This window comes from Bombus pascuorum, chromosome 15 (genome assembly GCF_905332965.1).
Source record: "Bombus pascuorum chromosome 15, iyBomPasc1.1, whole genome shotgun sequence".
In the NCBI taxonomy this organism is placed as follows: domain Eukaryota; kingdom Metazoa; phylum Arthropoda; class Insecta; order Hymenoptera; family Apidae; genus Bombus; species Bombus pascuorum.
The window spans coordinates 7,561,827-7,586,425 of NC_083502.1; the positions used below are offsets into that span (position 1 = coordinate 7,561,827).

Here is a 24,599-nt window from a genome sequence, read left to right on the forward strand (position 1 = left end):
GAGTAAAGAAGAAGAAGAAAAATATCGTTCCACGTTCCTTCGTTGCGTGTAAACGTACCGTGTTTGGTTGAAAGAAACTGATAAACAAGATCGAACCACGCCATTCTCTTTAAAACGAATTGCAAGCAAGATCGAGGAATACCAGCCAATTATTCCGAGGAGTACACCGCGTCGGCGAATCTGTCCGCATTCCCCACCATTGACAGGAAAACAACCAGGTGGTGGACTGGAGATTTCGGAACGTTGAAGTTGCAAGGCTGCACGCTCGCCGAGTTCAGTCGAGAGTCGGCCTCTCACCGCGTCGCATCCTTTCGATAGAATCCGGTCGATATCGATTTCTCCCGTGTCTTTCGTCGGTCGAGAGTCAGCGTCTTCGTTGCACGGGAAACGGAAGCTCGGCAACGGTTTGCCTTCGGTATACCACGGTAGGCTGTCATGTGAATTACCACACCGACCGAACACTTTCCGGCTGACATTGGACCGCGGTAGTAGTCATCGTCACGATGAGACCGAGAGACACGTGAGCCTGTGACATGATAGACGGACTTGAAAAATGTGAGTAGAACCGTTTTTCCGATAATATTTGCCGGAGAAGAGACGCTTAACCGCGCCGTGCCGTTTCAAATACAAACTCTGGACAAAATTAGTATGGAAAAATCAACGATCGACGACGAAATAGTCCAGCCGAGGAAAACGTTTTAACCGGTTTAGAGGAACTTTGTGTCTAATTCGGAGGCTATGAAACTAGCGAAAGGAACAGGTCTAATTCGCGAAACGTAGCAACGATCCCATTAAAGAAGACGATTACACCGATTAACACGATGACTGGCAACGGTGGCCGAAATACGTAATCTTTTTCTTCGCAACGAGATCGATTTCAGCCGATTTCTATACAACGATCGAGATAAGATTTTCCTAAATTACGAAATCGTTGACGATGCGAATGGCCTGGCTAATATCGTCAGAAAAGAACGCGATACGATATTTCGCAATGGTTAAACGTTCTGGTAAACGTATATCGCGATCCATCGCGGCTCCGAGGGCAACATATTGAAAATATAAGAAATTCGTGCATCGAGTTAAGTCCACAAATCGATAAATAAAGGAAATTGAAACGAAGAAATTGAGCTTGCAATTTCTTGCAAATTTCTTTGGAATATTCAGATTCGCTAGCAAGATAACAAATTCAGCGTACTTTTACGGCGAAAGCATTTCTGAATTTAATGGTGCTTGGAAAGAAGGTTGTAAGTAGACTGTGAATATAGCAGGATAATACGAATAACAGAACGATGGTAGGATAATCGGAGGTATACTAAAGTAAAAACGGTATTCTCGCGCTAGGTACCTACGCTACTAACCACCCAACACTAGGAGCCTCTAAATATTCGGTTATTCGATATTCATCGTTTCCGACTGGTGTTTATATTACTTATACTATAAATTCTATTAGCGACGATGAAAACGATCGTTGTATAAACACGTATAACTAGTGTAAATGTTACAACTGCGTTTCAAATCTGTTTAACGACGTTAGATATAATAACGGTCGTTGTTAACTATAATTATAGTAACGATATAGCAGAGTGGAGAGCGTGAGTGTCAGGGCCGCAAGATCGCGAGCATCGAACAGTGGTAGCAGGTTTCCGCGTCAGTTTCGCGGTGAACGAAGGATTTAATGGATGGTTTAGAGGACGAAGTAACAGTACAGCTGGCGAAATACCGAGTGTATAAAGGTGAAAGCAACAGTCACGATGAATGCACGACGATCGGCTGATTAATGCTTTCCTCTACGATTTTTATACAATTCGAACAATTCGAACGAGCGTCTATTTTCGTAAGAGAAATTAGAAATTTTAATCTTCCTTAGATCCGACGTATCTCTGTAGAAAAACTGCGAGTCTTTTATTTCGAAGATGCTAAAAAATTAGAATTCCTCGTTTCGATCAGCTTAATTTATTTTCCACGTTATTAGCGAAAATTAGTAAATCCGTATTGTGTTTCCTTTTGTTGTTAGTTCATTTAGTGCTTTTCCATCTTCTTCTTCTTCTTCGTATCTTGCCTCGTTGCTTCGCAACATTGACCGTTACACGCATATTGACACGAATTAAAGCGGATCGATCTTAGATGCGTAGCTTCCACGATGGTAAAATGACCTGTTACTCGGCGATAACAAATTAATCTAAATTACGTGGCATTACGTTACATGAAATTAGATTTGATTCGGAATTATTCAAACTGCAATTATACAAACTCCTCGGTTCTCGACAAGTTCGGATAAATGCAGTTTCAGTATATGTACAACGAATAAAACGAAGATGGAGAAAATTTCCCCTCGCATACATTAACCCTATTATATTATACGTTGCATCTTGTTATACATCTCGATCTCGTCCACGGTGCATCGAGCAACGTTACAAAATCACGAATCGCATGTTCTCGCGTCGATCTCGCCGGTAACTGACCTTGATAACTGTATCGTTCGATCGGATCCAACCAACGCCAGATCGTTGGATAAAACAGCATCAAAACTATTCGTCCATTCGAATCACGTTCGTTGTTTCCATTCCTGACGATTCGAATTCGTGGCACGCTATCAAACGAGAGTTTAAATGGCGTTCGCAGCGTGGTGTCGTGGTTTCTGGCGTAGTTTTCGGCAACGTTGGCCAACAGGATATTTCGAAGCGCGTAATAAACAACTTGCAACGGTATCGATATGTTCAAACCTTACTACGTATACCGCTATACGAGAATTCCCTGTTCCAAATAGCCATTAATAACGCTAGAAGACGATGTACGGACGAGGACGATGGCGTACGTTCAACGTCGTCTCTGCAGAGAAAAATTTGTCCGTACCATCTATCCGATACGAACGAAACGTCGGCTTTTCTTTGGAAATAAAAGATGGCACATCCTCTACTTCTCTCTTTCGTGAATTTCCACTGCGTCATAAAGTATCCGAGTTTCCTTGTTCCTGGAAGTTTTCTACGAGCGATCCTCTTTAATTCCTCGTTACATCCTTTTATCGTATCCTTTGAAATCGCGCAAAACGTACGAGATCGGTATTACGTACAGCGAAACGACGTGCCAGATTATCGGCTAATCGTATTTCTCCGTATCCTTTCTCGTTATTATCTCCCTCTTTTTATCAACTTCGATTATAGTCGTAATTCGTTGGTTTGACGTTTAATACTACTCACGTATCTCACTTACGTACTCTCGCTCGCTCATAGCCATTCTTTCGCATACCATTCGCTCCCACCTAACGCTCTTCGTTATTATCGATTTCTAATTTCCAAGTCGCAGGTTCCCGAGACTCTTTTAACGCGTGTCGAAAAAGAAGCCGTGTAAAAGCGAATAAACGATAAATAAAAAAGCGAGAATCGTGCGAAACGAGCACCGAATGTACACAGATACGATATTTTAATGGCAAATAACGATATTTAAGATAATTGGAATATCATCGATCTCTTCCTCCAACACGTAATTTGTCTTTCGATTCTTTTATACCATCGAAGCGTATCTTTCTGCCGACACGTTGGTTAAATATAATTGGACGAGCGATGTTGGAAGTTAACGCGTATCGAAACGTAAATTGCTGCTTACGTATTCTCGGACGAATTACACCTATAAATTTACGCTATATTATTTATTTTCGAAATACAATTTTCGACTATATTCAAAGACAAAGTGTTTTCTTTCGTACAAGACGTTTCCAAAACTTGAATCGATTCTCCTCCCTTTGTACCTGTTTTCCTGCCGGATCGTCACGTCCCCGCTATCCATTCGCCCTTTTTTCTTCGCCGTTTCTTCTTTTCATGAGTCACGATAATAGAACGAAAATGCACCCTCCTTTCGGACCATCTCGATCAAGTTTCTTTTCTATTCCTCCTTCCAGCGGACGCGTTCTCCCGCGAATGTTAATCCTTTATGTCGTTTTGTTAGCGCAGGTTTTTGCTTACACACGTATATCGTATAATATAATAAATCTCCATACCATGTGCACTACGATGGAAATCTCGAAGGCGACTCTAAATCCCGTGAAACGTCTCTAGTATAATAACAAACCTGAACTCGTTTACATTTGCGTCGTTCGAATGTAAATAAAGCTACATTTAATTACGTCGAATGGTAATACAACATGATACAAAGTCATCGAGAACGCGTTTTGGCATATAACGAGTTTGTCACCAACTTAAGTTATAATTACCGAAATTATATTATTATAAATGAAAATAGATAATACGATAGCAGTAGCTTTCGTTTTTCGCCACATTTTCAAGAAGGTCGCGATACGTTTAATGCGTTGCTAAGTAGATGGGTAATGTAACCGTTGTTGCATATCGTGAGAATCAGATTTTGTTGGCGAATTGTAAGCTTCCCCTCCACCTTTCGTATCGCTTTTACATCGCTCCGAATCCTATATACGTATAGACGTCCGCCAGAAGATGCCGCAACCTCGTTCAGGGTACAAGTAATAAAATCGCACCATCGTGCGATTTTCACGAAAACTGAGATCGCAGGTGTGCCAAAGTCGCAAATTGATTTTTGTAATTCGACTGCCCAAAGCCATTATATACTCGCACTCGACGTTTATCGAGTACAAAAACGTTTCCTCTTTTAGCAATAACGCGACGTACGAGATGCACGTTGATTTACGATCAGCGTTATACGGTACCAAGAGGTCGCAACGTATTTTATCAAGATTTGCGAAACGTTGGAAAGCTTGGAAGATCAATGATCCGTTTACGTCGATATTGAACGTCGAATGCCAATGAGTAAGCGTAACGCGATACCGACGTACATTCTTAATCAACGATTTTTCCTTAGAATCTACTTCGATTACCGTCAGTTTTTCACGACGATACAAAGCTGCGGAAGAAATATTTATATATCGCTCGAGGTTTAAGCTTGTCGTCGTTACGAGTCGTACGTAAATTTAGCATTTACGCATTACGTACGCAAATTTCTTACTTTTTGACATTTACATACGTGAATCTTCTAACGTTACAACGTTATACCATTCGTGTATACCATTTTCGTTAGATAGTTTAGCACTTAGTTTTTAATATTCGAACATCGATATATAAACTGCCTAGAATTTAGCGAAATGTAAATCGTTGGAAATCGAATGTTTAACAACCAACTGTATATCCATTTTACAAAGATAAGAAAATCGCGTCGAAGCTGGTGGACAGCAGGGTCGCGACATTTAGAAAAACCGAAGCTATCGCAGAAATAAATCAGCACGAATTTTCCAATGCTAGCGAGGAAAGAGCGGCAGGCCTCTCTAAAGCCAGGCTTACGGGTTACACTAGCAAGTGTTTCATACTTTCTCCAGAGACATGCCTACGTCCACGTAGGCGTGTGTATCAAAGGATTCTAGATTCTAGACTCTTCGTCCGGCCACTCTAAATCCTCGACAAACGATATACGTATTTATTTTACGCGATCGAAGCGGAGCACGTCGAAACGTTTGGCGAGTTTACAGGAAATCACGGGCCATCTTTCCGACGATCGTTCTCCCTTTTGTCGTTCAAACGTTTTTCTGCATTTTTTCGAAAATTTTCTCACGATTTTCGTTCAATTTCAACTTTATCCCGTTTCTTTGCCGACAGCTTCTGACTAAACTCGCAGGGTTGTAACGCTTTGCTTCTTTGCGTGCGTCTATGTCCATAGATTCCGAAAGATCTGAAACGGATATAGCGTTCAACTTGTTTCGTCGTGTCCTGACGCGTACGACAGGATGCTGTAATTACGATGTTCGATCATCGTAAGAACAATTCAGTGGATAAAAGGACGATAGAACCTGAAGTAAGATTTGGAACGAAGAAAACGCGATATCGGTTTTGTTGGTAGTTTTCGTGACGATATCTGCGTTCGGCTTAAAACTAGAAAGATTAATTAGGCGATAAAAGAAAGATCGAAAAGCGAGGAGCGAGTCTCGTCTTCAACGATAATTAACCGTTAAGGTACAGAAATTCGAGGAATAACCATTCATATCGAGGCGGAAGAGTTTGGTAAAAAACGTTGCGAAATTATTAAGTTAATTGGCGTGTAATTAAAAAACTGCTAACCGTTATTCGAGTTTATTTACTCTTAGAACGTAATACAGATAGATTTCTTTCAACGTTGAAATCTTTTCTATAAATACACGATCGATATTCTTACAATACTCGATAATAATAATTAATAGCGATAAGGAAGCAAACATTTGCCTATAAAACATACGACGATTTCAACGTTAAAATACAATATTTGAAAATCGGTTGCCGAGCCCGAGAGAATGATACTTTCAGAAAAAAACTCAAAACGAAAGTAACGAGCGGACAAAGTTAAAAAGAAACGTTTACGATCTCCGTGGAACTAGGAAACGAGCCGAGAGTGACTGGTGGAATCGAAATCGAACGAGCAGATTTCTTCGTGATTGCGTGAATTGCATCTGTTTTGCGTCCTTTAGCGCCGACCAACAGCAACGATCGCCGAATTACGTTCTGTGTTTTCCGCGGCCGGAGCACGAGTTAACGGGTTTAACCATCGAGTAATTTTCGCCAGGAAGAGGCTAGTTTCCGATTTTACACGTCCGAAACGACTACTTTTTACAATCCTTACGTTTCTTTCGCAACGTCCAACGAATATTTCTCTACGAGTCGGTTTCCTGATTTCTCTGTTTCGTTTTCAGTCTTTGACGTTTCCTACTTGGAAGGCTGAAACGCTCGAATATCCCGATATCTCGAAACGAGCTTTTCAAATACTTTCAAAACAAACGGATTAAAAATCGATCTGCTCGATCTCCTAATGGATTTCGATAACGATAAAAGTTGTTCTCGAATAACCGAGGTCCCCTTCTCTTCGGTTATATCGCCCGTTTACTTTTATACTCGATTAACCGACAATTCAACTTTCCTAAAATCCTACGACCGAACAAGGATAAAAGCGATTCGTTAATTGGAACGAAGCAACGGAATGCGACGATGTTGAAATGTCAACTCTTCTCCCTGTACGTGTAACCGTCGATCTGCCATAGTTTCCGAGATATTGGCAAAAAGCTATCGGTGCCGTTACAACGAATTCCGTCTACGATTGTGCGTTCGTAACGGCGTGCGAGTTGGTATCGATCGCCGGTTTAACGCGGACGTATAAGGAGGGTATAACGTAACTCTTGTCTTTTGTGTTTACAGCACGGTATATGAACGAACATTGAGTAGAGCTTACGAGATAACCGGGTATACGAGGCTGTAAGAAAAACGTCTATATTTCCTTGTAATAATAACAACAACGACGACAGTAATAACAATAGTAATAATTAATTATTCGTTTTCTACATACATACAAAGACATACACGACCGACAATGGACGACTAACGCGTACGTTGTTACGACGACACGACGATTATTCGAAGAACCTGGCCTCGATTAATAGGAAATTTCGATAACACGCAAAGGTTTATCAGCGTTCGTAAATTAGAAAAAACGTATAACAAAATCATAGAATAACGTATCGTTCGTAGAGTTTAAAGATTTCGATAAAGACTGTACTTACGCGAAGTTAAGGCTCGAAGCATCTCGGACAATGCGAGACTCGACCGTGAAACTATGGTCGCGACCGACCACTTTGCAACGCGTTCGAGCATCGAAAATGGTGAAACAGCATCGAAATCGAAACGATTCCACAGCTTCGCCTTAATTTCTTTTCTTTCAAAACGAAGGATATATGGATGGATTCGAAGGGAGCAGTGACCTACCTGTTCCAGGCTTTCGTTCGATTACATCGAGTTAAGTGGCATTCCTATCTCGACGAAGAAAATGAAAGACGCGATTTATTAATGGGCAATTACGCCGCGAGTAGCTTGCATTTTCAGATAATTTCCGATGATATCTCGGATAGACGGTGCTTTAACGCGAGATTAGAACGGAACGGAACTTTTGCCTGCCTTCGAGATATTTGAAAATATTGTTGCTGAGATACACGTTGTTTATCGCAGCAAGCATTCGATATACGGCTGCTTGTGACGCAAAACGCAACGCGCAACGGCATCGCGAGATACGTGAATCGCGTTACGATGGTCGATCGACTTGCTGTTTTCGTCAAAATGACGAATGCCACGCGTGAGCCGAAGAAACGTATGGGAAGAAGGTGCGGAGAATAAATCGAAAGAAAGGATTCAGGAAGTACGTTACGTTTCACCCGCATCCGTATGGATCGCTGCGCTCTACCATCACGCGATTCGGTTGGATCATTTTCTCGAAACGTTATCCGAGGATACATCTTGCGAGAGATGGTCTTTTTCTAAAAGAATCGAATCGTTCGCCTCTTTACGACGCGTTCGTTCTCTGACGCGTTGCGTGTTGCTCGCAAATTAATTTTACGTAAACTCGATCGATATCTATAAAAATGTACAGCTACTAGATATAAATTATTTAGTTATCGCCGAGAGGAATTTTACTTTTAGCCGGAATTTTGCTATCGGGAATGCGCCTCTTCGGAATAAACCGTCTGTGAAATCTCTCTCGATTTATTTCTTCGTGTTCTTTCGTAATTTCCCTCCGTAGGATTTCGATTTTCAAAATAACGGATAATCGGTTAACCAAACGAGCAAAGTTCAAGAAACGTGGACAAGCGCTTTTCGACGCTTCGTAAAATATTCTCGCGATCAAATCGAGTCGTAAACGAAAAAGAAAGTGGAAACTCGTTGCACGACCGCTGGATTTCGATCGTAACTCATAGGTGCATCTTGCTCGAGTGAGATTTCTCGTAGCGCCAAAAAATTGACCAGTTACTTTTTCAATTTCCCATTAAACGTCCTTGCCATCGAACCGAACGATAAACGAAAAGGAAAGTGGAAACTCGTTCCATGACCGCTGAATTTCAATCGTAACTCACAAGTTCATCGTGTTCCAGCGGCTAGAGATCGTCGCATCTACGCCGTATCTCGATGATCCCTTGAACTAGAAAGTAATCACGATCCTGGAGAAGGAGAGAGAGATAGAGAGAGAGAGAGAGAAACTGCAAAGTCAGCGGAGCAACGTGGTATTCGGTATGCGATTATTCGCGACGGAAGTATCAAAGACGGAAGACGTCCTTTAATAAGTCGGAACGCCTTACGTAGTATGTAGAAATTTTGGCAAAATGGCCAAATCTTGCTTTTATCCAATGCAAACTATTCGAGCGACTTTCGTGAACGAATACAAACTAAACTCGTGCTATCGCTAATCGCATTTCACTTTGCCACATAAATTAAACTATCGACGCGAGACTCCTGCAGACAACTTTCAGAAATCTACAAAGCATTCTACGCAAAACACAAAAATTCTCCTCCTTCCACCGACCGAACGTTCCAACTGGAATCGTTTTCGATCCTATAAAAAATCGATGAAAATCTCCATCCGCGGCGCAACTAATTTATTGCGTATTGCGATCGATTTTCCGAACAATGTTTAATCGCTTCGAGGAACTCGCTAATTTTGATCGATAGAGGCGTTTAATCAGAGACTCGCCACTTTCACTTTTCTTACAGCGAACCTCTTTGCCGTCGAAGCCATACGTTACGAAACGAACGAAAAAATCGGTATATTTTTTCTATCTCCTTCGGTCTATCGTTGTTCGAGCTTTCGAATTTAGGTCGATATCGGGTTTCAATGGCAATGACTAGTTATCGATCAACTTACGTAATAACGTCCCAGAAACCCGGAGAACCAAAGCAAATACAGTTTGATTTGCCGAAGAGATCTCGACAAGGTGTCTCGACCAAAGTTTACACTTGCGCCACGATACAAAGTACAGCAAAAGTAGTTGTATTACGACTAGTAGCGTAAGAAGTGTCCCTGTCGATTAAAATAACAAAGTTCGTTTAATATTTCGTAATTTGATTTTTTTTTCTTTCGACCATCGCGTTCGTGCGTCGCTTACTTTCGATATTTTTAAAAGAATAATTTCAAGCGACGGGATGTCGAGGTCGTGCTAGCTAAATATCGAAAGGTGAAGTTTAAAGTGCGAGGATGTAAAACCTCTCTTCTTTTTTTCTTTTTTTTCCTCTTCAAGGATTTAAGCCCTTAACGTAAATTCTGAAAATCAGTTACTCGCGTGTAAGCTACATACGTGACAAAATCCACTTTCTCTTTCTCTTCGGTGTTGCGATATGGTCGCGGGTTTTGTTCTTTCAGGAAGCCAGTTCCACTGCGCTATTACGAAACGTCATCTTACTTTACGCGTTTTCAAATTCTTCTTCGAATCTTGCAACCAGACTACGGATTTGTAAAAATTCGTAACGCAATATCGAAGTTTGCGAACGGACCTCGTTCGCAACTGAAACGTGTTTTATCTAAAGTATGTGAAAGAGCATGCGAAACGCCATTGCATGGATAGGGTTACACAGTCGATGGTAACGAGCACATGGTTTTGTTGCGCGCCAACCAGCGACCACCGTTACGTCCGATATGTAGGTCAGTGTAAAGGCCGTATGTTGGAAAGCTATCGATCCAACGGTGGTAAACGATGCACGCTATTGTAAACATACCTGCACCAGAAACTCATTTCGCTACGTGTTTACGCGCAAAACGTGCTACGAAAATAGATCGATTACACGATATAAAGCATTTCGTTCGAAGCCTTGGGCGTTTCCCTTAAAGAAAAATGAAAAAAAACGCCTATTCTGCGTTAAAATAAAGTGGATCGATCGTTATTATCGATTATAGCAAAATCTAATGTTTCGTAAATCGTAAAGCACCTATAAAGTAAGCGTAAGGCTGCGTGAAAACGATAATTCTTCGAGCAATTCGAAGAAACGACTTTGATCGATTAGGAGCAAATTAATTAATGTTAAAAAATACAAGATACGTAGTGGAACGCGAGGCAAGGTAGTAAAACTGAATACAGAGTGAAATACAAAGTTTTGAAAGTTGCACGAACTCGGCTGATTTATCGAGAAACACGTTTTCTGGCCAAATATGCCTTATTGTGGTTTATCGTTGAAACGCATTTGCCGCGGTGAAACGCTCCATAAAGTCGAATTCGCCCACCTGCTAATGTTTTCTTGCCTTTCCTTCGTTCCCAACAGCTCCGACATTGCCGTTCTCGTGGTTTCCGGCGAATGTTATTATACTTATTGTAATAAACGCATTTACGACCACTCGAGAGTAATTTTGTTACGCAAGTTGATTTGTAATACGTGTTACAAATTTTATTCTCCAGCGTAATTAATATTTTATCGACTAATTACTTTCCACTTATTTTTTACCGCGGTTGCTACTTTTACCCTGTTTCGTTATATCATTCGTTTACTAAATTTTCCTAAAGAATTTTCCCAGGGAAATTTAGTACACGATGCATGTATGTTTCGTTATATCATATATATATACAACCAGCCGATTGATTCCAATATATCGTAACCGTACGAGAGACGCACCTTGCCTCGACAAAATGACCAATTATCCCGAGGAATCGGCATCTGTACGTAGCTTGATCGAAAGAACGATGCCAATCACCTTGACATTTACCGGATAACCAACACGGTCGATCAACGTCGTGGACAATCGTCGTAACAAATGGAATTATATAATACCGGGTGAGTCATAGACACGTTTCTATGCTCGAGGGTTTCAAACGGCGTATCTACATACCGAACGTACGTTTCGGAGCAAGCGCCGACACCGCGCATCTCCGTTAATGTAACGCTTTGCACGACTGTTCGTGAAAAGTAACGAAATCGCTGCCAATCTCGCTACACCCTCCATGTCCTGTAGAGCCGTAAATACTTTTGTTCCTTATCGTTGCAAGGTCATCGAATTCCACGAGATTACAGCGATGCGTGTCCAATATAATTGCCGAGTAAGCGGACGTGAAATCGTCGGGAAAGTTGAACTTGGGCCTGGTCTGTCCGCTTCCTGCCTCGAGCGATGGAATAAACGTTGTACTTATAAATACGAATCGCGTCTAATATTCAACGTTCGCTTTACAGAATTCCGTCGAGTTGTCCGTACTCTATCTTCTATCTGGCAGCTTCCAACTAAGTCTAAATCGATCCGAGCGAATCGAAGTAGAACGTTCGCAGCAGATCGAGTCTCGTTTCTTGCGCTTTTATATAATACATTTAATAACAGAATAGAACGTTGCTGCGAGCAACGACCGTTCGACACTCGTTCCACTTGCGGTCGGTACTCGTGGCCATCGCTAACTATCCCTCTCACCACCTTCCTCCTCGGTGTAGGCTGCACCGTTCCAATTAAAACCGTGGAACGTGACAAACCGTCGTTAGTGTGTCGACTCGGTGCACGTGAACTTGGGAGACGAAGGAGCGGTTTCGGTTCGGACCGTTCTTGCGGAGACAAGCATAGGTTTCGCGAAACGCGACTTTGCCAGAAACATAGCAATTTCGCTGTCGTAGGAATTTCGGGGCCGATGCTGTCGTCTTTAAAATCAACTTCCTGTAAACCTTGAGTTATATTTATTATCGTCGTTGATCTCTCTTACTGTCGTTAATTCCAATAACGGAACAGTTAATTCCAATAACAGAACGAGAGTCCTTCGACTCGTCGATAATTACACAAGAGACGGATCTTGCTGGCAAACATTACGAGAAGCAATCAAAATCGATGCCTGTTTGGTCACCTTCGATGGAGATCGATTTGCATAAAAAAAAAAAATAGAAAAAAAGAAAAAGGCAACGAAATAAAAAATCTTGACTATTCGAAAGAGAAGAGAAACGCACGTGGAACCGCCGAATCGTCCTCGTGATCTAACACATCGTACCGCTGTTAGAGGAATGCCTTTGATTTTTGTTTACGACTAACGTAATCGAGCCTTTCTCTCTCTCTCTCTCTTGTCCCTCCTGTTCTCCTGTATTTGTTACGCGCGATTATGTAACACGCGTGGCTTGAAATTCGCAGACCAAGGAATAAATTTCACCGGCGTGCACCTCGACTCTGACGTCGTAACGATTTTTCCATCTTTGCGTAAAACGAGACTGCGATGACTCGCGTATCGCAAATACGTCTCGAAGGCAATCGACTGTCGCTTCACGCGTCCGAGCGTGGAAAACGTCAGGGATAAATTAACGATTACACGAGTATTTCTCATATAAAAATAGTTAACAATCGTAATGGCGTAAACACGTGATAATTGCTTTAATCGTTTACCGTGTAGCGGAAGCATTTGAATACCTAATATCGAGAGAAGTACATACAGGGTGTCTCGTTTTAACCGATCTACGAAAATATCTCAATAAAGTGTACGTTATTGGAAAAAGCGTTTCAAACGAGAGTTCAAACGTCCTTGTCTCGGTGGACGTGCCATTTCAAGCTTCGTTCTCTTCGAATCGAACTACGTACACGTTTTTCTATACGCCACTCGATGCAATTTTCAATTACGTACGAAAAGGTACGGAGCCCTTACTCGTTTCGGTCGCAAAGCTGATAAAAGCAGCCGATCTTTGTAATAACGATATAGAGCCGTATCGTCTGGTTCGTATTTCTCAACGATCGATACGAAACCTTAATTGGAATTAATAAAATTGCCCCGATTAATAGAATCGAGGCCGGTTCGTAAATTAAACCGGTGGAAGTGAATTGTTGTAAAATAAATGGAGGGAAGCGAAAAACACGTTATTCGAAGCTGTGCAGGCCGTGAAACGTTATACGTGGAATAGAGTCATCGATCGGAGTTGGGCTTGATCGCAGCCGTTTGTTTACCTCGATCGAAGGGAAACGAGGAATCCATTGTGCGTGCGATGGCCACTTTCACTGCTTTTCAAACTAGTGGTAAATACCGATTCACTGTACGGTGCAGGATACCACGTGAAATTACACCATCGAAGAATTTCAATTACCCTGCTACCTCTTAATATTAATTGCGCATCCTCGTGGAAACATTTGAAGCAATTTGCGATTTGCCAGAGCTTGCGCGTAAAAGCGACAGAACAAGTAAATTACTTTCACTTATGCGGCCACGCACGCTCGCTTGCAACGAAAACGATCGTTACTTTGTATCTAACGATGAACCCAACAAGCATCAAACGATATTAATCGAAATTTATATAGTCGATAAGAGCAATTCTATCGCGGTTCTTATTTCCCACTTAACGATATAATTCGATTTTAGGAAATTCTATTGTCCATTTACATCCATTTACGAGCGATTTACGTCGTATTCTATATGAATTATTTACGGCACGTACAAGCGTCGAAAAGCGTCGCTATAAGGAAAAGAAGGCTGTAGTAATCGTCCTTTAGGCGTAAATACGCTTTACTTCCGCCACCACGCGCGCCGTTATACTTCCTGTGTAATTAGTTACGGCAACGATACAATTTAATCGATGCGAACTTGTCGTTGAACGTGTGCGAACGTCGGATAAAGTATCGCTCGGATGCAGCACGAGTTGTCGAAAAAGAAAAAAGGAAAACAAGCCGTGCCACTTTCGCAAAACTTTTCCTGCTCGGGGAACCTGGATTATTCGGGGAGACGATTGTTCGGTGCTCGTTTACGAGCTACGAGCCGAAACCTTGTCCGCGTTTCTTCGGCCAAGAAAAATACGTATCCTCGATACGACCCATTCTGATTGCAAGCCTTTGCTCGACTGCAAGCCTGTAATTCGACCGGAGAACAACTTTTTTTACGTTGCGTTTAAGAGATTACGATCTGCACATGGTATCGTTATTATCCCCGGTGATGCAACGGCGACTTTCCGCGTTAAAAAGCGATCAGATAGGCGATTACAGGAGATTGTTCCTCGAAATTAATAGCTAAATTCCACCAAATCTAAAGATCGTAGTGAATGTCGCCTGTAAATATTGAAAATTTGATTCTCCGCTGATACCGATGTAACCGCAAAGAAAACTAATTCTTCTAGGCTTCCAGGCCTGTACGATGGTTGAAAAGAGTTACAATTATCAGAAAATTATTACTTTTCCATCTTTTCCCTCGTACTGTAGAACATAGTAAGAAAATTACCTCGTTACCTTGCGACGCTAACGACATCGTGTAATCGCAACAGATCCATCACGGTAGGTGATCACTAATCGGATAAGTGACAATTATATACCAGTATGTAATAACGATTTCGGTAGAAATATGGTTGCAGGGTCGGTCGCGGACGAAGGGTTAAACGTTTCAAAGTGGCAAGAAGAAAGTTTCATTTTGCGTATACACGGTGGCTGACGGAAATATCGAAACACGCGTCACTAAATGTAAACGTCGGCAACGTATCGCGCGTGTTGTACGAAACTTTCCGAAATTTTGTTAGCTGTTGTTATATATTTATGAACGCTGTTGTACGAAACGATCGGTTGGACGCGATAAAGTGGCATTAGCTGCCCTACGTCGCGTCTGCTTTCGCCGCGTGTGCCGTTTAGACGACTTTCTTACGGCGACGCGTTCTTCGTCCTCGACAGAAACGAGAAAGAGAAAAGCCCGGTCGAAGGAAGCAAACGGACGAAAAAATGGCACCTCGTCGATTCGGAAGGGAAGAGAGAGGCGTGTGCAGGAAGTGGTACAGCATTGCCGGAGGGAAGGACGTCGAATCTAGGTCACAACCGTGTTCCTCTCTTCGTGTTTGCGCAGATATGTAGACAACCAGTGGTTCTCATTCATGCCATTCACGCGGTTTCCTGTAAATACTTGTGTAAATATCGTTGACTCGTTTCCTTCTCGTACGATCGACGCAAACAGTTCTGTCCATCGACGCGAATACTTTCGCCTGCTCCGTATTTTCTTCGAGGATTTGATAGATGTCCAGCCAAACTTGATGGGTGTCCGATGGTCGCGTTGATTCCGCGGCGTTGGTTCTAGGAATTTGGATTTATATCGTCGAAAAGAAATGGAATTTTAGCGATACGATCGACGAACGTTCACCTTCTTCGCTGACACTGGTAATCACAGACGCGATCGTTTTTAAAAAAAGGAAACGAAAAGTCTTCCAACTTCGAACACGTGATTCTTAGTATTTCCGCTCGCGATCAACATAATATACGTTATGTATCGTACAATGTAAAATAAAATGTTGGGACGAGCGGCGACGTTAAAATTCCATCGACCGTCACAAAACGAATCTCCGAGAAGTCGTAAGTAGGAGCGTTAGAACGGTTTTCACCGCGATTTTCATCGACCTAATTTTTCCTCGGAAATCAGGCCGCGCTAAGAGAACTTGCACGATCTCTAAACGACGCTCGAAGTTCGTTAAAAGTCGTTCGCTTTCTGCAGTAACATCCGGCTGAGCATACGGCAGAGAACGTAATTAGAAAGCTTCGAAGAGAAGTTATGGCATCGTTCGCGCTATCTATCAACCGGTAGAAGCGTATTTTATAAATTTCTACCTACCGAATGCGCCTTCTTCTGTTTCATATATGCGGGTGTGTTGAAAGTAGTATAAAAAAGGCCTGTTCGAATTTCAGACGATTAGGAAGAGTCGAAGATACGTACAGTGGCTCTCAGGGCTTTCCAATCGATTTAGATCGTACGTATTTTCAACCAACGCGCGAAATCTTCACGGATTACAAACCAAGTTCGATTTACTTGTATCATGTACTTTTACGCGTCTATCCTATCCTACGTATACGTAGAAAGATTAGCCAAAATCGATACAAAATGTGTTTTACGCGACGAAGGCGGCACTGTGTTTAAACCCGAATTTGTTACGCTTAGAAACTGGCCGAACCTCTACAAATCGGATATCCGAGTTCGTTTAATCGGTCTCGTATTATCCTTGGTGCTTCGAACTTGAATGGCAAAGCGTAAATGTCGATCGATCGATCGAATGGTTAATTTATATCATCCAACAGTTTATTCGCGCTATTTATCGACAGCCGTGGACCCTTCCGTATCGTTCGCGTCATCAGCTCCCGACGTGAGTTCCACGTGCTCCGATTACGTCCTCTCTACAGTTTCCTACGACACGATATAATTTAATACGACTCGGTGCTATATGCTTTGACCGACTGTTACCAACCAACTAATAATATGATGTATAGCTTGACACCCTAATACGTATTTAGCTTTAGCTAGATTGGCTAGATTGGCTAGATCGGTTAGATCGGTCGAAACTTGGGTAATGGGTAATCGATCGCCTCGATTCGTTTCGACGGTGGCAAAATCATGATAGTCGATAGTTGCGAATCACTGGGAACGCTGGCGCCGCGGTTACACTCTCGCTTTCGAAATAATAATTATTTAATACTCAAAGTCGTGGTGAAATGCGAGCGACCAGTTTTTGGCCAGCCTCTTTGGTCCATCCGGCAGCCGAAAGCCAACCTCCATACCACGATCCACGGGACAGGCTTTCCATAACGGGCAGCGGTATCGAAAGCATTTTCGAAAGGGCGATCCCCGGTCATCGGAAATTAAACTGGATTTTACGTAACGGGACCGGATAAACATTCTACTTGCGCTGTTGTTACATCTAGCGATTTTTGCGGGGCTCCGCGCCATCACCACGATGGCATCGTCATCGGAATTATGCAACATCGTGGCCGATCTTGCTTGTTTACTCTGTAATGTTTTATGTTTTCGCGAACAGCTTGCGTTCGTTTATATCGTTCGACTTACTGCGTAAGGACGGAGAAAATGCAGTAATAATAGACGAATAGGTAATGCGTTTGCGAAGAGAATTAAGGAGTTGGTTAATTCGTTTCGACTACTAAGAATTATAGTGGGACTTTTGCATTTTAACCAGACCATTTAACAGAGAACGGGTATTTAATCAGCGGGTTATTCTCCGTTTAACGTAGGCGACGAGTATTTGATTTTTACAGATCGTCTTCTTACGACTCCAAGATCCCGAGTTTCGGAATGTTTTGTAAATTTCTCTGTCCAGTTCTGTCGCTATAGTTCTCGGCGCGACGCGAAATCGACACCACTTGGTGGATAATTTGATAGAGTGGATCGTGGATTCCACGAGAACCTTGTTCGTCGTAATGCAAGTTCCCAGGCCACTGTTACGTTTCATCCGGAGCTTCCTTTCGCGGTACCCTATTGTTTTATCATATTCCACAACTACGCGACACCTTGACACTATCGTGGATGGATCGAGCGAAGCGTCTGTTCGTATCTCGCCAATTCTACTTACGCGTTCGTTCGGCTCGTTCTTTTCCGGCAAATGAGATTTCTTGGCGCAGATGCGCTAGTTAAACGAAAATAAAAGTAAAAGCGATGGAGAAAAGAAGAGTCGAACAGAAACGAAAGCGGTGTCGATCGATTAAATGTGATCGATGAATCAAATGATTTCGAGAAAATACGACGATAATACATATAAATAGAGAATCGTGCCGAAGAAATCGTAGAGAAATTTAGGGGGACATAATCCTTTCGAAACGATGACTCGGTACAATTTGAGTCGAAACAACGACATAAGTCACGATACTTTGTTACAGTTTATATTCTAAGATACCGTACGTTCCTTGAAACATGGGAAATACAAAGTATAGCGAGATATCTAGTAACTCAGCACATCAAACTGTTATAGTCGTCTGCAACGTTGATCCAATCTATGCACGAAAAATCCCCGTTTAATCTAACGGTCTAGCATTTTTAAGGCACTTCAAGCCGAAAACGAAAAGCTTCTCTCTCGGTTCCTGTCTCTTTTCATTAGCCAGACGTTAATTAATTAATCTTCGTCGAAGAAAGCGTTCGCAGCTGCGTTCTCCTATGAAACGATACGAGGTCTAAATCGATCGTTCCGTTTCTGCCGCAGGATGAGGAGGAAGAAGCAAGGAGTCACCGAGGGCGGAGAAGCGTCGATTCTGCTACTCGTCGCATTGACTCCTGTTATCTGTTCCGCTGGAATCCTGGATCCTTGGCAGTGGGCACGTAGCGATCGAATCGAGGTCAACATTCCATGGTTGCCGTGTAATTACATTTTGTCAAACCCGATGTACAAGATGGTCCAGGCAACCGTTTCGCTTTATATATATATATATCATTCATTATTATCGTGATTTTATTTTATTAGTCGAGAACGAGACACGATGCTACGACGAGCTAGGGTGCCTGAACATAACCAGAAGCTGGTATCACCTTATCCATAGACCGCTCAATGTCTTCCCTTTACCACGAGAAGTCATCAATACGAAATTTATTCTATACACGAACGATAATAACGTCGAAGTGAGTAACTCTTTTTAACAAGATTTTTCCGATTCTTTCTTTACCGATCTTCGTTTAATGGAATATTTTTTCCATCTTTTCACAGGGCCAGACATTGTCAGCCGCGAAAGACAAGTCGATTAAACGGTCGTACTTTGATCCAAAAAGGAAAACGAAATTCATTATACACGGGTTCATAGACACTCCGCTTAGCAATTGGGTCAACGTAAGTGAATCGCTTCTTCGCGACGCTCTTTCACTCTTCTCCAAATTTTCCTGTATCAAGGAAATATATTTTATATTAATTTTGTATCGAGGAATTATTTTGTTCGTATAGTAGGAATATTCGCGTGTATCGATGTTTGGAGCAACGTGTATTTTATAATCGAAAATTGATTATGAAATAGGATTTTATTAATTTTCTCGCACATCAAGTAGTAGGGGCGGCAAATGTTCAAAATTAATATATATTTGATAGTTAAAAGTTAATACAATAGTCGAAAGTTTATTTAATATTTAATTATATAATTATATTTAACTGATTTAGTTACATTTCTATTCCTAGTTTAGCTGATTTACTCACATTCCTATCCTAATCCGTTGTTGAATCGTCGCCACAGGAAATGAGAAACGAATTATTGAAGCATGACAACTACAATGTCATCATAGTTGACTGGGGTGGAGGAAGTTTGCCACTTTATACTCAAGCAACCGCCAACACGAGGCTGGTGGGCCTTGAAATAGCTCATCTCGTTCAACACCTGCAGGTAAAACGAACATCCTTTTTCTGGAAAGAAAAGAAAGAAAAAGAAAAGAGGAAAAAGCGACTTTACGGCACATTGCGACGTTTAATCTGATTCTAAAGCAAACTTTTAGATCGCTTAGGTTCGTTTATAGGTGGTACGGATATCACAAAAGCACAGCATACGAAGGAATGTCAAATTCTTGACTCGAACGACGAAGAAAGCTAGAAGTATGTTACTTATATCTATCATTTAAGATATCGTATACGGACTTTCCCTCAAACTGCTTTTCACGTTGCTGTTTGTGCTGCTTCAGTTTTATATGCTTAATTTACGTAAGCTTGGTTGATGGACAAACTCATCGATAACTATCATGGAGAATTTGATATTGCGCGACTCGATTTATCTTTGAACGAAATTTAAACGAACAAATTTAACGGCGGTGCGCGTATATCGTTTTTTCAAATGGCCACTCGTATCGTGCGTTTATTATTCTTATTATCCTTATTATTTATTTGGTTTATGCGATTATAAGATGTGAACATTTATAATAAATACACATTACGATATAAAAGACTATGAAACTGAAATGTCGAAGCTCGTAAAAAAGACGCTGCATTGGAAGATAGGAAAACGAAATGGAAAGACCAAAGTATCGTTTGTTAAAACGCAGACAAATTACGGACTGGACCCGAATGATGTGCACCTGATCGGACACAGCCTGGGCGCACATACCGCGGGATATGCAGGAGAAAAGATGGGAGGGAAGGTCGGTCGTATTACGGGACTGGATCCAGCAGAGCCCTATTTCCAAGGGATGCCCAGTCACGTAAGGCTGGACTACACCGACGCCAAGTTGGTCGACGTCATTCACACCGATGGCAAGAGCTTCTTTTTCCTAGGTAACAGAAAAATACGTTAACGTGGATACATACTGATCCCGCTCTTTCAAACCACTTTATCTTACATCTTACATCTTACAAGCTATTCGTATGAGCACCGCTTTGTATATGTTTAATACACAGTTTCTTGTTTCGCTATTTCAATGTTGAAAGTTAACTACATATATATAACGCGTTTATATCAACGTATAAAAGTTGCTCACCAACGGAGAACAAGGAGGATTATTACGAATGAGATAAAATCTTACGGACCACGTTCGTTTGAATCACGAGCAACGCTCTGATCGTTCTATTTGTGTAATCGTTCTATATTATAAACCAACTTATCGCGCGATAAGGGCTTCCCGGATATGGAATGATTCAACCATGTGGCCACCTGGACTTCTACCCGAACAATGGCAAGGAACAGCCAGGATGCACTGATCTCAGCGAAACTACCCCTTCCTTGCCTTTAACCCTGATCAAAGAAGGTCTGGAAGAAGCGTCGCGAGTACTGGTTGCCTGCAATCATGTCCGTTCCATAAAACTCTTCACCGAGAGCATCAACTCCAAGTGCCAATACGTGGCCCACGAGTGTTCCAGTTACGCCAGCTTCCTCAGAGGCGAATGTTTCTCGTGCAAGAGCAACAACAGTCTTAGTTGCGGTATTATGGGTTACCATGCGGACACCAGTCCAGCTTTGGTTGGAAGGCGGGCTATGGGACAGGATATTCTGTCTCTGCTCGGGTCGAAATTCTTCTTCGCCACTGGCAAAGAAGATCCCTTTTGCAGTGAGTGTTACAAATATCTTCACCCTTGGATTTCATCGATTTTTTCTTTTTTTTTTTTTTTTTTTAAGTCTTCTATCGATATTTGTTAGATATTTGTTTAGATTCCATCGATCTTCGTTTGAATTTTATCGATTCTTGCTGGAACGCTTCTGCGCTGAATCGAACCTGCCACGCAGTTCCGAGCGTAGGTGTCGCGCAATTATTTATTATTATGAATCGCGACAGGCTGCTTTCACCCTGCTTATCGTCGAGGAAAATTGCTACGTGTCTCTCGAACTAATTTAACCGTGCCCTACATAAGAATCCACTAGAAACTTGCAACAGACCATTCAGCCGATCGGATAAAATGCAAATGATTTTTTGATGACCTCGAAACGATTTTCGATTCTTTATCGAGAAATAGGATCAAAGTTACTAGATGACAACAGGATAAATGATAAATAGAAAGATGTAATTAACGAAAATTAATAACTTCGTTTTTAAGTTATTAACATGCAAATCTCGATTACTTGTCAGGGAGACACTACAGGATCACCATCGATCTTGCCCGGCCACCGAGTGCAGAAAGTTGGGTCCAAGGCTTCCTGAAAGTCACTTTTCACGCGGAGAACGACATTATTCGAGACATTGATCTCACGCCTAGGTAATCATCGTGTATCTCTATAATTCTGCTAAAATTAATTCCATCGTCTCATTCGTAATCGAACGCTTCTTTTTTAAATATTCCTCGTAGAAGAGGAAAACTACGATAAATACACCGTTGTCCATCGAAATGATACCACGAAACGATAAATAAAAAAAAAAAAAGGAAAACGACGATAGGAAAGGTAATTTGTATCAATTGTATCAGAGTATCGATAAACAGCGGTCTGATACTCGAAAAGGACTTATAGTATTCTCACCTGTAAAAGATGTCCAATCGAAATAGCTTCTAAAAGCGATACTTTTCATACAAAATCAACTTCTGTAGCAACGCGTTAAACGTATAATTAACGATTCTGTCAAGCACGAGAAAGCACGCGCTCTGCATATCGAGCGAAACTTGAGACGATTTTAGGGCAGGCACGGAGCTTGCGGCGCTATTCTCGTCTCAAGTTGCTACTTTCGCATACGGGACACGTGCTTTTTCATGGCCTCGCCTTCGCGATAACTACTTTGAACTTAATTGCCCGACTTCTTGCTTCTTTCGTTCCCGCGACCGTAGCGGTTACATGAAATTGGAACATGGCTCGACAGTCCGAATGGTCGTCGCTCATCCGGCCGGTGCATCCGGTGAACTTGGGAAAATTCGACGCGTTGAGCTTTCATGGACCTACGATATGGATGTGTTACAACCGAAGTCGCTCTGCTTCTTCTGGTGTAACGATCGCCTCTACGTGAACAGCGTCACGGTGGACGTTATGGAAATACCGGGAAGAGGGTAAGCCAATTACCTATCAACGTTAAAGGCGCCGGGTATTTTTCGTATTCCTCGACATCGCGTCACGCATACAACGTATGTTCATAACGTTGTCAGCGTACACGATATTCGACATTCAAACTTATACGTAATAATTTAATAATCGTATAATATCGCATCGTATCGACTCGTTTGTAACATTATCTTTCATATACATACATCTTTGTAAATTTGCATACGTTGTTATATGCGCAGGAAAAGAGAAGCAGACTTCACCAGTAAGCTCTGCTCGGCAAGTAGGCAGGAGTACGCAGAAATTGCCAGCGGTTCCACGGCGTCTTTCGTCGACAACTGCTGACAACGTCTTCAACTTAATTTAACATGTATCTGAGTACAACGTGATAGTTTGCGGTTCTCGTTCCTGTGAAAAGTATAGAAATTAAAGTGCAATCTAGCGCATATCTAACTGATAAGAATCAGCAGCGTGAATAATGAAAATTATGACAGAGCCTACGATGATCAACTGAAACCTGTATTTCACAATGATGTATTTCATTCGGAATACGTCCACAAGTTTTTATTTAAAAAAGAAGAAAACAAGGCAAGATTCGTTTCGACAAAAAATTTATTTAAAAAAAAAAAAAACAACTGTAACTGTACAAATATATATATATATATTTTTTTTTTTTATATATATATTTGTTTATATCTGTATATAATAGCAACTAAAAAAAGAGAAAAAAACAAGTTGCACGAGTCACAGGTAAAAAAGATCGTAAACGATAATATAGTACATACCTATCATTTCGAAAGCGAAACACGAAACACAGTGGAATAATTTTCATATATCGCAAAGAAGAGAATATTTTTAAAAACCTGGCAACGTTTTACAAAAAATACCACGGAAGAATTCGCATTTCATTTCTTTTTTATCCTGTAAAGCGCGGTGCAATGTGAATATTGAATTTGCGATGAAAATGATATACATACATATAATAATATAATGTAAGGAAAGCCGACGCGCATCTGCTGCATGAATCAATTACCATCGATTACTTTGTACATCTTGTATATATGAAATTGGATAGATATAACTAGATAATGCTAGTGTTAGTATAAAAGCAGGTAATCATTTTACGAATGATCGACGATGGCGATAACTTGCTAACGCAAACATTTTTTGGTTCGTGTGCGAACTGTTATCTACGTAAACTTCTATACAATATTTACATAAACAAAAATACCGTCCGTTGTAACGTAATAGCGATGATCACTTGTGATATTTCTCTCCTATTCTGTTATACATATAATTTAAATACTACGTTTAAATATATAATTTACTGGTAACACTTTCCTCGTTAAAAATTGTACAAATCAGAATAAGCGGACATTTGTAAATGATGCGAGTATATGTATATCTTGTACTGCGTATTGTTCAAATATTTTTAACATTAAAGATCATTGTATATGATATAGCTCAATGTAAAATATAAACTTATTATGCTATATAACGACACCGTTTCGATTAACAATTCACGATGCTCTATCATGAAAAATACAATCTTTCTATGTTTCTTTCTTTTTTATCTTTTTTCTTCTTTTCATTTCCTTTCTTCCTTTCTTTTCTTTTTTTTTTTCTTTCTTTCTTCTTTCTTTCTTAGGGCTTTCTCGTTTTTGTAGAGAGGTAAATTTCCAAAGGCTACAGGAAAAGAAACACAC

The 24,599-nt window shown here is 41.2% G+C and overlaps 1 protein-coding gene across 1 annotated transcript; it reads left to right on the top strand.

Moving 5' to 3' along the window:
* Positions 1-267: 267 nt before the first annotated feature.
* LOC132914434 (pancreatic lipase-related protein 2-like) lies at positions 268-24,455 on the top strand. The gene is made up of 10 exons (XM_060973563.1): positions 268-555; positions 18,675-18,829; positions 18,933-19,087; positions 19,173-19,292; positions 19,687-19,833; positions 20,483-20,711; positions 21,050-21,481; positions 21,998-22,124; positions 22,686-22,901; positions 23,136-24,455. Coding segments are annotated over exons 1-10 (1,686 nt in total). The 5' UTR covers positions 268-553; the 3' UTR covers positions 23,239-24,455.
* The last annotated feature ends 144 nt before the right edge of the window (positions 24,456-24,599 follow it).

Excerpts from the sequence above, each read along its gene's own strand:
- LOC132914434 (XM_060973563.1), top strand. Across the intron at positions 18,830-18,932 it reads CAACATTCCATGGTTGCCGT|TCGAGAACGAGACACGATGC; the intron begins GTAATTACATTT and ends TTATTTTATTAG. Across the intron at positions 22,902-23,135 it reads ATGGAAATACCGGGAAGAGG|GAAAAGAGAAGCAGACTTCA; the intron begins GTAAGCCAATTA and ends TTATATGCGCAG.